Source organism: Myotis lucifugus, unplaced genomic scaffold (assembly GCF_000147115.1).
Source record: "Myotis lucifugus unplaced genomic scaffold, Myoluc2.0 scaffold_8, whole genome shotgun sequence".
Lineage (NCBI taxonomy): Eukaryota > Metazoa > Chordata > Mammalia > Chiroptera > Vespertilionidae > Myotis > Myotis lucifugus.
In genome coordinates, this window is record NW_005871056.1 from 6296694 (window position 1) to 6313185 (window position 16492).

The window sequence follows — 16492 nt, forward strand, 5'->3', positions numbered from 1 at the left end:
TTGACAAACTGGAAACCACAAGGCCTCCAAGCTTCATGTAATCATGTTCATTTCCAATCACCGTTTTTCATTCCTAATGAAGGAGAAGGATAATACAGAAACACTTACAAATAGTTCTGCTAGTGTTTTTGTCCAATGCTGAAGTTTTTACTTCTTCAAGTTCTGAATTAAAAAGGAGATAGAAAATGCTTTAGAAATTATTTTCTGTGAAAATCCTTAAATATTATAATTACATTTTCTAAATTTTCTCTAACAGTTTTATGTTATAGCAGAACACTGCCTGAACTAAGATATTTGTTGCAAACATAATACTAAGATATTGTTTCTAACCTGCTAAAGAGATGAAGATCTTACACGTATTTCACATTCACACTTTAATTATAATCATTTGAAATGTGATATGAATTCTTGCTTAAAAGTTGCTTAAAACACAATAAATGATAGATTATTATTCTGATAATCATCACTATAATCATCATTAACCAAAGGGTGATCCTTATAGATAGATGCTCAATGAAAAAGGATTTCTGTGCCCAGCTGGTGTAGCTCAGTGGCTGAGTGTTGACCCATGAACAAGGAGGACATGGTTCAATTCCCAGTCAGGGCACATACCTGGGTTGCAGGCTATATTCCCAGTAAGGGGCACGCAGGAGACGCCGATCAACGATTCTCTCTCAGCATTGATGTTTCCATCTCTCTCTCTCTCCCTCTCCCTTCCTCTCTCTAAAATCAATAATATACTTTTTAAAAATGATAAAATAAATGGGTTTAATGCTGTAAAGTACTTGGAACATTATAAGCATAATAATTTGAGTAACAAATTATTCAAAAGCAAAAACACCTAATATTTACCCACAAATGGTATTCTAAGCTTTAGGCTAGATTCGATCTAAAACAAACAATACACACCTCTGAAACAGGTTATTATGCCCAATTTTTAGATTAAAAAACCCCTGAGATTTGGATTAAGTAATTTGTCCCAACCTTCTGCCAAGAGCAGAGCCATAATTCTAACCCCGGTCTCTCTGACCTCAGGCAATGCTTCTGTACAGTAGTAACTTTATAAGAGAAATACAATAAATACTCCTTTACTGGGGCCCCTGTCAGAATCACCTGATTTCTTTACGTCTTTAATTACTACAGTGCTATTTCGCATTCCTAATATAAGATTCCCTTGCAATTCTGGCAAAAGATTTTGAGAAAGCAAGGGCTGCGGGGGGCCTGGTTCCTGGCTAGAAGATGACCTGGCGATTACCTTGGAATTTCATTTGGCAGTGTTCTTCCTTTACTCATTTACAATTATAATAGAGATTTGGTTACAAATCTGTAAAAAAACACTACAAAATCTATTTTTGACCTTCTTACAATCTATATAGAATACATAAATTGGTAAATAAATTCCTTACTTTTGTAGCACATTTTCCTTCGCTTAAAATTTAAGACTGTAAAGTTTTTTGAAGAGGTTACTGTCAAGTTGAGCTGCATTAGAATCATAACCTCAGAATCTACTTTGCCAGTACAGGAAAGCTCAACCCGGAACACTGTTTAAAAAAAGAAAAAAAATTTATTTTAATTTTCTAAAATTCAACACTAAAGCCCATCAAATATCTTTAAATTATTTGATTTTTGTTTTAATAAAACTAAAAATACATAAAATTTTAAGTAGAAACTTTCAGAAGACTTATCTTCAGGCTACACAGCTTGAGACATTATTTCATTTATTACAAACGTAAAAGTTAGTGTTAAAGAACAAACCAAGAAATAAGTGGAGAGATAATTATTTTCAACTTTTGCTCATGATATTAATATCACTTTGTCTCATATGTGCTCTTACTGCAGCGGTTCTCAACCTGTGGGTCGCGACCACTTTAGGGGTCGAACGACCCTTACACAGGGGTCGCCTAAGACCATTGGAAAACACATATATAATTACATATTGTTTTTGTGATTAATCACTATGCTTTAATTATGTTCAATTTGTAACAATGAAATTGGGGGTCACCACAACATGAGGAACTGTATCAAAGAGTCGCGGCATTAGGAAGATTGAGAACCACTGTCTTACTGTGATATAGTTAAGCTACAGAAACATAAAGCAAACACTGCCACCTTACCAGCCACATCAACAATAATAAACATTACTTGATAAAAAGGAAAGACAATTCACCACCTGAATTCATTATGTACTGCTCTTAATGAAGAGATTAAATATAAAACTGTGTGGCATGACCAGTATGGTTCCGTGGTTGAGTATCAACCCATGAACTAGGAGGTCACGGTTCAATTCCCAGTCAGGGCACATGTCTGGGTTGCAGGCTCGATCCCCAGTGAGGGGCATGCAGGAGGCAGCCAATCAATGATTCTCTCATCACTGATGTTTCTCTCTCTCTCTCTCCCCTCTCCCATTCTCTCTCTGAAATCAATCAAAATATATAACACTGAATAAGACTGCCTGGAAGACTTCCTCAACACCACTGTGGCTTATACTTCCAAGTTTCAATAATTTCCATTTTCTTAAAATTTCACATCTTCAGGAACCTTTCTCAAAAGGCTGGTCCAAAAGTAATTAAATGGGTATAAATATGACACTTCAATAATTTACTCAGACAAACCCCGAGTGCCTATCCCAGGCCAGATGTTATGCTAGGTGCCAAGGATAGAGAGTTGAAAAAGACAGCACCTGCCCTTTGGGTGGTCACAGGCTAGCAGGGAGAGAACAAAAACAAAGAATTACAAGATAATGTATATCTGTTCAAAAATAGTGAAATAAAGATTCTATGGGGAAGGAAGAACAGAAGAAAGGGTTAACAATTGGAGGGAGAGGAGGAGGCAGGAAAAGAACAGTGCAGATTTTGAGACTTGTAGACTATTACATGTGAGTGGGAGTTCACAAGAGGAAAAGATGGTTCCAAATACAGAGACCAGCACATGCAAAGGCGTGGGTATCAGAACTGCATGGAGGTGGAGCTGCTGGAACACTGGGGCAAGTGCAGCAACAAGGCCAGACAGGCAGGGGCAGACGGTCAACCTACAGCATGCTGGGTAGAGCGTCTGGGATGCATTCAGTTGATGGAGGTGGGGGACACGGTGTGGGAATTACTCCCAGAGGAACAAGACCAAACACGGGACCCACACAGAGGCCAATGCCAGCAATGCAGAAAAGGAGGTAAGGAAGAGCTGAGCACAGACAGTTCTGGAGGCGATGGAAAAGAGGGAATGGTTTAAAAGACAGTACAAATCATCAATATTTATAAAAATTACTTTTCAAAGTACTTGTATATCTTACGCCTATCAAGTAAGATGCACCACACAGCAGTATGGAATAGAAATTGTTCTTTTTGGGGTAGGGGAGACACAGTTGTAATCAGTGGGGTAAACACTGTCTTTGAGACTCACCTGATAAAGTGCGTGGAACTTCCCCCTGAGCAGAAATGTTGACCTGGGGCATGTCCATTGCCACAAAGTTGTCTACTTGGAATCCCAGCTTATATTCAACCTGTAAAATGGAGAAATAAACAAACTGGACCTGTGATAACAGAAGGGACACTGATAACCTGACTTCACTGATTTGGCTCATTAATGAATACGTGCGCCTTTCATGTGTACAATCTAGCTATTAAACAATGCAAATAGAAACAGTCCTAGGAATTTTCAACTGGACACAAATTCAGCCCAGTAAGCCACTGTCTACTTCCTATCCACCACATTCCTGTAAATCTGCCATGTAGATTTCAGAAATTCTGCTGAGAACTACACAGCCATTGAAAAGGAAGCCCTGGAGAGCCCCTGAGATGTGTAATTCACAGACCAAGATTAGCCAGCAATGCCTTCTCTGGCTGATAAAAGCCAAGCTCTGATGGGCTACATGTGGCTGGCAGACCCACTCCCACAAGCAGATTCCAAGGCTGGAATTTCTAATAGAATATCTAAGCCACATTCTCTAGTCCAACTTTCACCATTAAGCAAATTCATGGTTGGATGCCCATCTAACTTCTGAATCTGTTTCTCAAGTGAGTCAGAATCCAAAAGGGGAAAGAGGTGATTAAGACGTTATCTCTGGAATACCAATATTTATCTATCAAATACCTGCCCTACACAGTATGACTTAAAAGAACCAACCAGCATCAATATATAAATAGTCTTGCTGCTTAGAAAGATGTTCATGGAAGAAACAGCTCAAACCGCAAAGCAATAGTTGAAATTCAGAATGGCTGCCACCTTCAATAAGGCCATATATCTCTCATTAGTCTTTGTTCTGCCCATGGGACCTTTTTCTCCTTTTTAAATCCTCATTCAAGGACATTTTTTTCATTGAATCCAGAGAGAGAGGAAAGAGAGAGAGAGAGAGAGAGAGAGAGAGAGAGAACGAACCATCAATTGGCTGTTTCCCATTGGGGTTCGAACCTGTAACCTAAGTATGTGCCCCAACTGGGAATCGACCCCACGATCCTTTGGTGTGTGGGACAATGCCCTCACCATGAGCCACACTGGCCAGGGCCCATGGGGTCTTGATAAGACTATTAGTAGTATCTGCTCCCATTCAGGGGTCACAAGAGCAGCTTTGGTGGAAGGCTAGGATAGATGGAAGCCAAGGGGCAGTAGGTTGGGAAAAGAGTAGCAGGAAAGAGGTTCAAGAACCCATTCTTTAAAAAAAAATTTAAATTTTCAATTATAGTTAACATACAATATTATATTCACTTCAGGTGTATAACATAGTGATTAGACATTTATGTAACTTACAAAGTAGTCACCCCAATAAGTCTAGTACCCATCTGACATCATGCATAGTTATTATGATATTAATGACTACATTCCCTATACTGTACTTTATAATTGGCAATTTGCAAATCTTCTTTAAGAAACAATGAGGAAGAATTGGAACCAGGCAGTAGCTGGGGGGGGGGGGGGTGGAATCCCAAAGCTTTTCTGTCTTCTTTTATCAATGGGAGGTATTCCCAATGTATATGCTAATGAAAAAAGCCAATGAAATGGGACATCATAAAATGAAAGGAAACTGGGAAAAAGGATCATCCCATATGTAAGACAGGGGTGGGGAACCTTTTTTCTGCCAAGGGCCATTTGGATATTTATAACATCATTCAAGAACTATACAAAATTATCAACTTAAAAATTAGCCTGCTATATTTGGTCAAACATTTAATGAACTCACCCCTAATGCCTTGGCAGGCCAGACCAAATGATTTCGTAGACCTTATATGGCCCGCTGGCCGGATGATGTTCCCCACCCCTGCTGTAAGAGAACGGACTGGCCTTTGGTATGGCTCCAGGGAAGGGGGTGTCTACCCATGGATAAGAAAAGGGACTCAATCCAATGAATTTAACTCTCTGGGTTCCTCCTTTCACACTCTATCGGAAAGCCCCTGAATGCTGTAGGGAGATGCCAACGTTAAACTACTGCTTTGTAGTTACAGGAGGTATACAGATTACTGTTAACGGCTGTATTTGATAAGTGCAACTGTTCATAAAGGAAATGTTCTTGCTGCTGCACATCAGTAAGTGACTTAGTGTACCTTGGCTAGAAAGGGTGCACTCTCACCTTAGCACAACACAGGGTCACTGCCACCAGGAGGTACTAGCAGGCTTTTCAACAATTCTCATTGGCTAACAGTGAGAGAATGCACTCATGTATCCCTGTATCCACGCTATCTCTGAACAGGACCATACATGGAGAGCAAGTGCACACATTGGCAGTCAGCAGGAACTGGGTTTGGAACCATTAGACTATGTGATCCTTAGGAAAATTGTTAACTTTTCCAAGTTTCAGTTGTTGTAAAATGAAAACAAAGGAACCCATTGTGAGGATCAAACAGGACAATTAACGCAGCACATCTGTCAGTGTGGCACAGGTTCCCCTTGGTGAATGAAGAGTCCAGTGGCATCAGCAGTTATTCCAGAGTAGCTGCCCTATGGTCCCGCTGCACTTCCCATAAGCACCAGCCTACTCCTGACCCTAGAGATCCTGACAGCCTTCCTGTGCTCTGCCAAGATCACTGCTGCAGCCCTTCTGTTTGGTCCCCCACCCTGAGAACCCCACTATTCTAAACAGCCCTCACACTCAGCCTCGTCACAAATGTCTTCCCCACCTTGTCCCCCAACCTGGCTTTCCTCAGAAGTCGTGTCCTCCCGTTTATCATTCAGTTCGTACAACACCTGACCCTCAGGGACTAGGCAGTAGGGGCAGCATTCTTTTAGAATCATTAGGTCCTTTCTGGACATCCCTTCCTCATGCAAAACCACCTACACTCTGAAGCTCGCAAGTTCTACTCATAACAGCTCTTCCTCATGCCATCAACATAAACGACAGACTCAGGTCTTTGCAGAGGCCTTCACCCTTGGCTCACTCTATCTCCTGCCATCTTCCTGGTGGCTCCAATATTCAATATTCCTACCTACTAAAGAACTTGATTCCTACATAACTAGGTCTTTGTCTCTACTTTAATTCAGCCAACATTTATGAAGCACATTTATAAGCAGGGGCTGTGCTCACAGCTGAGATGTAATAGCCAATTATTTCCCTCCTTCCCAGCCCAGCCAGGGACCTGGTTTCACTTTCCACATCAAAGAAGACAATGTTAGTGACACTGTCATATCAACACCCTAGGTTCACTCCCATCCCCCTTAGAGGGCAGCCCCAGCTCCTGATGCCCCTCATTCTACTCCTGCTACCCAGCACTGCCAGAGGCGATCACATCCCAGGGGAGAAGGGTGCTCTCACACAACGTTGACTCCAGGCCCAGGGTAGGCCCTTAATCCTGCTCAGCTATCCTTCCTCACCAACCCTCTCTCCCTAGTTTTCTCATTCCAAACCTCACAGGACCTCATGCTTCACCGCCTGCTGCTCTGCCTGCTTCCTCGCTCAACAACGTTCTTTTCTCCTTTGGTGAGCACAGAGGAGCCCCCTTCCTGCCTTTCTTTTCAGCACGAGGAGGATCTGTTAGAACACCCATCCTTTGCACCCAGTCCCAAGGAAAGATCTATTCTCCTCTATCTGACAAATGACAAACCCTTCTATCTAGCACTCTAGGTTCCAGCCCATGGGGATCTCATATTACCAACCAGTCTTCCTCCCTCTCCTCTATCTTCAATCCTCTCATGTGCCCAATTACCTACTACACATGTCTACCTAACAACCTTATAGCCCTCAAATGTAACAGATTCAAAGCCAAACTTATGTTTCCCCACACGTACTGTCTCCTTTACTGGAGGACTCAGTTATTATAAGCAGAGGCACAGCTAACCAGGGACCAGAACCCCTAGGGAAGCCGAGAACAGCACACGGGGTCAGGGCCATAACTGCAGCGCCCAGGACAGGAGTGGGGAGAAGGGCAAGAGGCAGGGAAGTGAGCTTGTGAGTGGAGCCGGGTAGAGTGCGGGGCACGAGGAGAGGTGGTGAAGGGCTCAGTAACAGGTTTGAGGACAACCCTGCTACCAGAACTGCAGCCTGGCAGAGGAAGTCTGCAGGTGTGGAAGCCTGCCTTTTGCTGGCTCCCTTTTTGAGGGTCCCTCAAAACATGTGAGGCATTCATTAGGCAGTTCTCTTCTCCCTCTGGAATCTTTAAGATACAAAGTTTAAAACTGCAGTTTCGGGGGTCAGGGAAGAAACTGTCCTTCGTTAAATCCCTTTTCTGTACTTTGGCGTGTACTGATCTATACGGAATCACACTTGCCAATAATCCTTTGAAGAAACTGATCTGCTCTACAGCTAACATTCATAATCTACGGCAACAAAGGAATTCTGAACAGCAGTTGTTTGTCAGAAAAGAATGAACCAAAAGACTTCAGAAAAGAAACTAGAGAAAATATAAATATTTGAGTAAGCTAAAAAATAAACATTTTTGGTAATCTTCCCTTACTTGGAAATGAATGGCAACTGCAAATAGGCAACCGATGAGTAAAGCCATTTCCTTCTGAAACATAGTACAGATTTAAAGTGAATACACTTGCCCACAGCCTAACAGACTTTTAATTTCTCTGAATTTCTCACAGAAGCCCCACTCTGCTGGGGACACTGCAGACTGCTCCCCGGCGCTGCTGTTGGAACTCTGGATGAGTTCCCTGCAGACCCTCCTGACAATGATGAAAATTTCCTGAAACCAGAGAACAGGTATGGGGTGGGCATGTGTAGGGGAGGTATTCTGCTACCCTTTCATATATTTTTGCATTCCAGCTATCTAAAATATAGACACTTAACAAATGCAGGGTTTTTTTTCTAGACATAGGAGAATGTTCCGGAATACAGAAGAAACTAATTATTTGTTAAAACAACCCAGTAGCTTTTGCTTTTTTAAAAGTGTGTGGCCTTGTGAAAGAGAAGCAATATCAGAGTTCTCATCCCATCTGGAAATGCAATTAGCCAATGGTATTTATCCACCACTCACTACGGCAATGTGACACATATCGAAAATAAGATACAGCTCCAGCCTCCGAGGAGACCACAGTCTGTTTGGCAAGACAAAACAGAGTTGTGTAAACACTGAAGAACAGCACTATGAGCAAAAGCTTTGATGTGTGAAAACGAATGTAAAAATTTCTACAATGTGAACTGACATACCAACGAGCTCAGGGATCTTTGGAAGCAAATATTGCATCTTCTGGCACAGTCTGAACAGGCAAGAACCAAGAGCTTCTGATCAAGTGTCAGAGCTTGGGAGCCAGGGCCCTCCTTCTGAAAGCTCATGACTGCATCCCAGGGCCAACACGACCAGGTGAAGAACCTTCTCTATGTCCCTCCTGCCTTCTTGCATGACTTTCCCATTTCAAGTCAACTCTACTTCCTTCTTCCTCCCAAATATGAGCTTAGTTTCCTCTTATAGTAACTGATCAATAAACCAAAGTACAACCATATAATAGTATCTGATACAGTCATCTAGAGGGGAAAAAAGTTCAACTCGATAAGCAATGAGACACTTTACTGGGATACACTAAAAAATATGCAGTATATTACTTGTTTAAAAATGCACACACACACACACACACACACACACACACACACACCTTATCCACACACAGAAGGGGGGGGGGGGGCTAGAATCAGGGAACAGTGGTTGCCACAGGGAAGGGGACTAGGTGGCTGGATTGCTTGGGGTGGTACTAAGAAGGAGTGAGAGACTTATTTTTCACTATATCCCCCTTGTGCCTTTTGAATTTTGTACTATGAGCATATATTGAATATTCAAAAGATTAATTTTGAAAATTAAAAACTTCAATTAACCAACTGTGCTAAAATCGCCAGAGATTATGACCTAAAACTGGAATTATGAGCTCCAATGGTGGTCAAAGCCTGAAACTAGATTCACACACCCCCATTTCTTAGTTTTTTTTATTATAAAATGTTTTACGATACAAGATGATTACTTTTCTCTAAATGCTTATACCTGTTACAGGTGAACTTGTGAAATTAGTTTAGCTATATAGTTAAGCTATGAATTCCATTCATTTATTCACATTTACAGCTTTATTCAGAGTAAAACACCTGAAAAAGCCCATGTGTGCAACTGGTGTCAAATGTACCCAGGCTATGTTTTCATGCTCCCAGAAACAGGAAATTCACAGCTCCTAAAGGAGCACACTGTAATTCTAAAAAGCTCTACTGTTCACAAGTTCTCTGTCTGATGAGCTGTGCCCTGTGGCTTTTACCCCCTGCATCTCTTCTGCAGTCAGTTAAGGAGCACCTGTAACTAAGTACCAGGTGCCACACCAGGCACCGAGGACACAGAGAAATATGAAAGGGATTCCCACCTTGGGGTGCTGAGCATCGAGGAGGAACGCAGAAATCACTACAACACTCTCAGAACATGCTGAGGGCTGTGGGGGACACACTCTCAGAACATGCTGAGGGCTGTGGGGGACACACTCTTAAAACGTGATGAGGGCTGTGGGGGACACACTCTTAGAACATGCTGAGGGCTGTGGGGGACACACTCTTAGAACATGCTGAGGGCTGTGGGGGGCACTGACACCGCCAAGGAGAGGTGACACCGAGTCTTATGGTTTTATGAGATAAGTGGGAGTTAATGAGATAAAGAATGAAGAAAGCACATTTCTAGCAGAGCCAACAGCAGCATGTAACAGAGCACAGGCCATTCAAGAAATTGCCAAACAGACAAAATGGCACTAACCAATTAGCTGGAGAGACACAGAAGAGAATGGCAGGGACGAGATCGTGAAGGCTTCCCAACTGGATTCTGGTGGCAACCGAGAACCTGGAGCAGCTTTGTGCTGGGTGCACCAAAAGGCCCCCCAGAGGCAAGACCATTTACAAGATCATTCGCATATGTAGGTAAGAAATAAATTAAGGTCCAACCTAAGGATGAGGCATGAGGTCCCAACATAGGGAGGAAATGAATTTAAGGTGTAATTATGAGAAAGAAGCAACTAGACTTGAAAGGTCTAAGAGGAGAAGTCTAGGATCCTGTCTGGCTTCTGGCCTAGCCATGTAACTAGATGGTGACACCCTCCAACAAGTCAGGGAACTTCTGCAGTACCAAGAATGTCCTACCAGCAACGGCAGCCCAAATGTGCACTAATGATAGTATTTAATATCTGCCACAGAAGTAGTTTAGAAATTATGCTGTACACGACAATGCGAAGAAAATGGATGCACAATAGAGCTATGCAACATGTACCCCAGGCCAACACTGCTTCCCATTCAAATGTGTGTTCACCTGAGCTCCTTCTTCTATCTACGCTCCTCCACTCCAAGTTCCTCCCATGACAGGCTCCTAAAAACTCCTCATGCACCCTCTAACAGTGATGTCAGATCCCTGAAACTAATTCCAAATAAAGTCATCTGTGTGTGTGTGTGTGTATGTGTGTGTATACACACATTAATCTTTATTGTTGAAAGTATTAAATATGCCCCCCTCTTCCCCCCATTGTTTAATTTAGTTCAATTGTAACTGTGACATCCCACGTTGTCTTTTTAGCTACAGGTCCCCCCATACACTTGCCCAGGAAACATTCTCATAATATATCAGCATTCTTTTTTCCTAAGTGGGCCCAGAAATAGTCACCTTGTCCAAGGTTAGTAGAGTACCTAGAATAGAATCTCTACTACTTCATTAGATTTGTCTCTATTTTAAAAATCCATCTATTACTTGTTTTTATATTCACCAACATTAAAGGTAGGAAAGGTAACAAATGATTGATTACCTATCAGGTTTTTTTGGAGAACACACAAGCTTCTCTGCCTGAAAGCTATTCACAGAAACTGGATCTCAGAGTTGCAGGGAAACTTAAAATTCAAGACCCACCACTCCACTAATGCTTGAATTCCTTCTACAACAGTTCTACCCCGTGGCTGCCCAGTGCAGATCTGACTGCTCTCCGTGACAGCACTGGCTGGAAAGTGAAACCTATTTTTAGCAGATATGCAAAAACTAGTGGTTGAAAGTGTGGTAAGGAATGGGATTTTTTTATATACAATTTCAAATTCTCTCTCCACAATTACTTATCCATCACAAAGAAGAAAACAGCAGTGTGAAAAACCTGGTGAACTGGGTGATCAGAGTTAACAGCACCAGCGATGGAACAAGCTGGCAGTGTGTGCACTGTGAAGAACAGCACTTCTGTGGTGTTTACAGCCAGAGACGTTCCTGAATGGAATCAAGAGGAAACCTCAGACAACTCAAAATGAAGGACTTTCCACAAAATAACTGGCCTGTATGTCTCCAAAGCGTCAAGGTCAAGAAACACAAACAAAGGCCACAGATATATCCAGTTTAAGAGGGGCCTAAAGGGACATCAACCAATTGCATGCATGATCCTAAATCAGGTGAAAAAAAGAGCTATAAAGATTGGGATAACTGACAAAATGTGAGTCCTGTGGTAAAATAATATTAGTGTATCAGTGTTGTTTCCTGACTTTGACCATGTTGTGTAAAGACTGTCCTTGTTCTTAGAAAATATACACTGATGTATTTAAGGTTAAAGGTGTGATGCTTGCAATTCCCTTCCACATAGTCAAGGGGGAAAAAGTGTGGTCACATGAGAGTGGGGAGAAAGAAAGATAGAATGAATGATAAAATAAGTAAATGGAACAAACCAGTAACAGCTAGTGAATCTGGGTAAAGAATATATGAGAATTCTTTTTACTAATAATTTTTCTTTATGTTTGAAATAATCAAAATTAAGTTTACCAGCCCCCTCCAAATAAGGTCACATAATCTTTATGCAGGAATACTGAAAAATGTGTAAGCCAGGTTTCCTTGAAGAATTCAGGTGCACACTCATTGAAACGGACATATTTCAGATTAAAATGTCTCAAGTGAACCTTTTCTGAATTATCTATACCACACCCAGGTTATTATGTACTAAATGTCCTTAATTATTTCACATGAATTTTTCTCTCTTCACCTCTGTTTCTGCATCTATCCACTCCTAAAAAAGAACCTCCATATTAGAATACCCCAAGGCAACAATGTTGGACAGCTGGGGTGCACAGGCAGTAAGGCATACATGTTTTACCCAGGATCCAACTAACAACTTTAACCACGACATTCCTGCAGCTATGTTTTAGTGCATGTATTTGTATGTATGTGCTGTTTCTATAAAGTATGCATGAGTACATATAAGAAGAATATATGCTTATTTTTATAATCATTTTTACCTATACTTACTCACTTTGTAAGGAATGTTGGTTCATTGGTACCATCTTGGGAGAGGGAAGGGAGAAATAATGTGGCATTGTAAATCAAAATTTTTTAAACATAAACATTTTTGACCTAATCATTTCTTAGTGATAATTTACTATTCAGAAATAATGCCACAAATGCACAAAAATTTCTGAACAAAGATGTTCTTAATGCACATATACACACACACACATTTTTCCTGTTTCTATAGTCATCAATAACAAAGGTAGAAACAGCAACTACCAGTTGCAGCAACTACCAGTTGTTTTCATCATCCTGTTACCATGGATTCTGCCTGCCAAATGAAGTGAAGGAAACTATTTGTAGGAGTGAAAGTAGTAAAATGCTATTAAAAATCCATGTGTCAATGAGGCACTTAAATAACTATAAGTCATACTTCCTTACAATATATTACAAAGCCACTAAAGAGAATGAGTTAAATCTATAAGTAGAGAAATGGAAAAATGCCAAGATAAAGTATTAGGTAGGGGGGAAATACTGTACAACACATGTGTCATAAAATCCCCTTTTTGTTTAAAAAGAGGGGGGAAAAATGAGCCTTGAAGTATACCAAACTATAAACAATTATTACTTCTGGGTACAGATCTACAAAGTTTTAAAAGTTCTTAAAACAATTCTATAATATTTGAATTTTCCCAAAAACCACTATTGCTTTACAAGTAGAAATAAAAATCTATATTAAAGTGGTCAAATTTAAAAGACTGTGCAAAAATACAGAACAGCCACCACTTTACAATACTTACAAAAACACACACACACTCCAGCCCAACTGGCGTGGCTCACGGCTGAGCATTGGCCTATGAACCAGGAGGTCAGGGTTCGATTCCCAGTCAGGGTACATGTTCAGGTTTCGGCTCGATCCCCAGTAGGGGGTGTGCAGGAGGCAGCTGATCGATGATTCTCTCTCATCACTGATGTTTCGCTCGCCCTCCCTCCCTCCCTCCCCCCCTTCTCTTTCTCCCTATCCCTTCCTCTCTGAAATCAATAAAACATACATTTTAAAAAAGCACACTCTGACAATAGGTATTCTTATTTGTTTTTGAGTAGCAAAATTATTTTTATTTCCCAAATAAAATCCTACTCAGAAGCCTATTACAAAGCTGAACCCAGGAGGTGGGCTCCACACTGAGCCTCTCACTCTTTGACTTTTGAGAAAACTTGTATTCAAGGCGTCTGGGAAATGTGAATAATTCAGCAAACCAAGCAAGATGTGCCTTAGGGTTAAGGGAGCTTAACCACAGCACACATGGGTGCCTAAAGCAGCTGCACCTCACTTTCACCGTTTCTCCATAGATGGGAGAACTATATCCATTATATCAAACATGTCTAAAACCCCTATCTCACCAATTCCCCCACCCCCACTCGTATCGCTTCACCGTAACAGCATAGTCATTAGCAGGTGCAAATGCCCCTTCAAAATAGACCTTCATCCCTGCTTGAAAAGCCTGAAGGGATGTAAGTGTTCTGTCATAAGCTAGGCACATAAATGGTGGCTACCACATTTTAAAAGACGTAAGGAAGCCTAGAGGAATAGGCTAAAGATTTAAAATAAAAATCTGAAAGGACCCAGTACTGCTACAGCCCTCCACCCACTGACCCTTTGTGCAGATACAGCCCTTGCCTCAGCCCTGGGCCTAGGTGGGGCTAGCTTGGCATCTTTGGTTGACCACGCTCTTACCTTGGACTTTGCATGCCAAGTGAAGTGCAGGAAATTTGTCTCACTGGGTACTAACAGGTTAAAGGATAGAGCGTAGTGACTAACAAGGTCATTTCTCACATAATAAAGTTCTGCATCGAGACCTAGAAAAAAAATAAAGAAAAAATAATTAAACTCCTAAAAATACTCTCAAAATCATTAACCATCAGTATTTCAAGTACAAATAATAGAGTGAAAATAAAACTGATGTACACACACATCGCAAATGTCTCCCATTGTGCTGCCTTATGAAGCAGGAAGGACACCGGGCTCCATCAACACCCACAAAGATGAAGAAATGGGTTCCAAACAATTAAGTAGTTACCTGGCTAAACACAGGGTGCTGGAACCAGAACTCTGGTAACCAACACTCTTCCTTTTGGACACAGTGCTTCTCAGAGTAATGCCTACAAACACTAGCCCCTTCTCCCCCCAGAACTGATGGGGCTTTAGGAAGAGAGTCAAATGGAAGGAAGAAAGGCACCTGGGTGAGAACACTGGTGTGAGCCAAGGCCTCAAGCCGCCCAGCCAGAGAGGACCTCGGCCTGCAGCCTGCTCCACAGGCATGACGCCTGGCGGCTCTGCAGCACGGACCACAGCACACTCACAACAGTTGTTGCACAAACATACATCCTGCCCCCTACCTGGACTATTAGGTGGAGCAAACCATGTTTCTCCTTGTATTCTCACACAGTTTCTGCACAAAGTAGATACTCGACAAATACTTGTTAAACAACGAGTTAGTACTGCAGATAAAGGAGAAATAATCGGGACGCCTGAGAAATGCTGGGGAAGTCACTCAAATTTCACTCATTCCCACACCACCTTCTTAAGCAGGGCAACATCCAACTTCCAACACATACCACATTCTCCAATTTTGTCATACTCCTTCATCCTTCATGCATTTAATATTTTTCTTTAAAACTGATTCAATTTTTAAAACAAAAATTTTAAAGGCCTAAGTTCATCACTTTCTTGAATAAAAAATCAGTAATAACTGTGAAAAAATACAAGGTACCTGCCAAAAAAATCAATTAAAATAATATTATACTAAATTCTAGCTAAATACTATTGTCCATCAAAGAAGTAAGCTTGAGCCCTTACAAAAAGGGGGTGGGGGAGTTAGCAAGTGTTTAAGAGAGGTAAAGAATCAAACAGAGACTTTTCCATGATAATCCAAAATAACCGAAAGAATAAAAGCAGGGAGTAACTTTCTCTCAGTTGATTTATTGTTGTTTAAAGTTGTGCTCAGGTGTCCCTCTAGTAATGCATGACATATGTATTTCATGCATTGGAGGGGGAAAGATACAGGTAAACCAACTGAAATGTAAATTTCATATTTACTGAGCCTATTCATGGGTCTCACACCTCTAGGTATGCAGAGGAGTCAAGATGGGGGTCTCACACCTCCTAAGAGAGGAGACATAGAAACAACTGCTGCAGGCACTGTTCCTATAAAATTAGTTTGTCTCATTTCTGAACTAAATCTAATATAATCATCAATTCGGAAATAAGATTTGAGGCTTCCACAGGGGAAAGCTGCTGCACTGGCTGAGTAGCACTGTTTTATTCATCCTATAGAGCAGTGGTTCTCAACCTACTGGTTCCTCATGTTGTGACCCAACCATAAAATTATTTTCGTTGCTACTTCGTAACTGTAATGTTGCTACTGTTATGAATCGTAGTGTAAATATCTGATATGCAGGATGGTCTTAGGCGACCCCTGTGAAAGGGTGGTTCGACCACCAAAGGGGTCGCGACCCACGGATTGAGAACCGCTACTATAGAGGGTACCAAAGGCAATGGGAGAAGGTTAGAGGTCTTCAGCAAAAGGCTCTGCCTGCTGGCGGGACAGGAAGTGCCAGCAAACATCTGGAGGGAGGACTGGAGGTGCTACAGAAAGGGAGAAAAGGAGGAGAAAGAGGGTGATAAGATGGGAGAAAGGAGGAAAAGCAACAAGAAAGCTGGGAACAAAGAAAACAGTGCAATCACAATAATTGCAAGTAGCATAAATTGATAGGTTAAAAAAAAGAAGAAAAGCAAGAAAGTAAATGAGGCACTATTAATAAACATGAGACAAATTAGAACTTAAGGTGAAAGACTTTACATTAATAAATCCATT

At 41.4% G+C, this 16492-nt stretch overlaps 1 protein-coding gene across 7 annotated transcripts in view; it reads right to left on the reverse strand.

Moving 5' to 3' along the window:
• Positions 1 to 14496, reverse strand: part of RYK (receptor-like tyrosine kinase) — a 57686-nt gene extending 43190 nt beyond the window's left edge. For 2 of the 7 annotated variants that reach the window (XM_014450860.2, XM_023749547.1), the window contains exons 1-6: positions 14353 to 14489; positions 12643 to 12673; positions 11509 to 11615; positions 3397 to 3496; positions 1407 to 1541; positions 109 to 162 (exon numbers count right to left, since the gene is read on the reverse strand). In XM_014450860.2, the coding sequence (XP_014306346.1) occupies positions 109 to 162; positions 1407 to 1541; positions 3397 to 3496; positions 11509 to 11615; positions 12643 to 12673 (427 nt within the window). In that variant the 5' untranslated portion in view covers positions 14353 to 14489. Of the gene's footprint in view, positions 1 to 108; positions 163 to 1406; positions 1542 to 3396; positions 3497 to 10139; positions 10260 to 11508; positions 11616 to 12642; positions 12674 to 14352 lie in introns of those variants that run through there. The other 5 variants (XM_014450868.2, XM_023749548.1, XM_023749549.1 and 2 more) reach the window with 4 other exon arrangements.
• Between the last annotated feature and the right edge of the window lie 1996 nt (positions 14497 to 16492).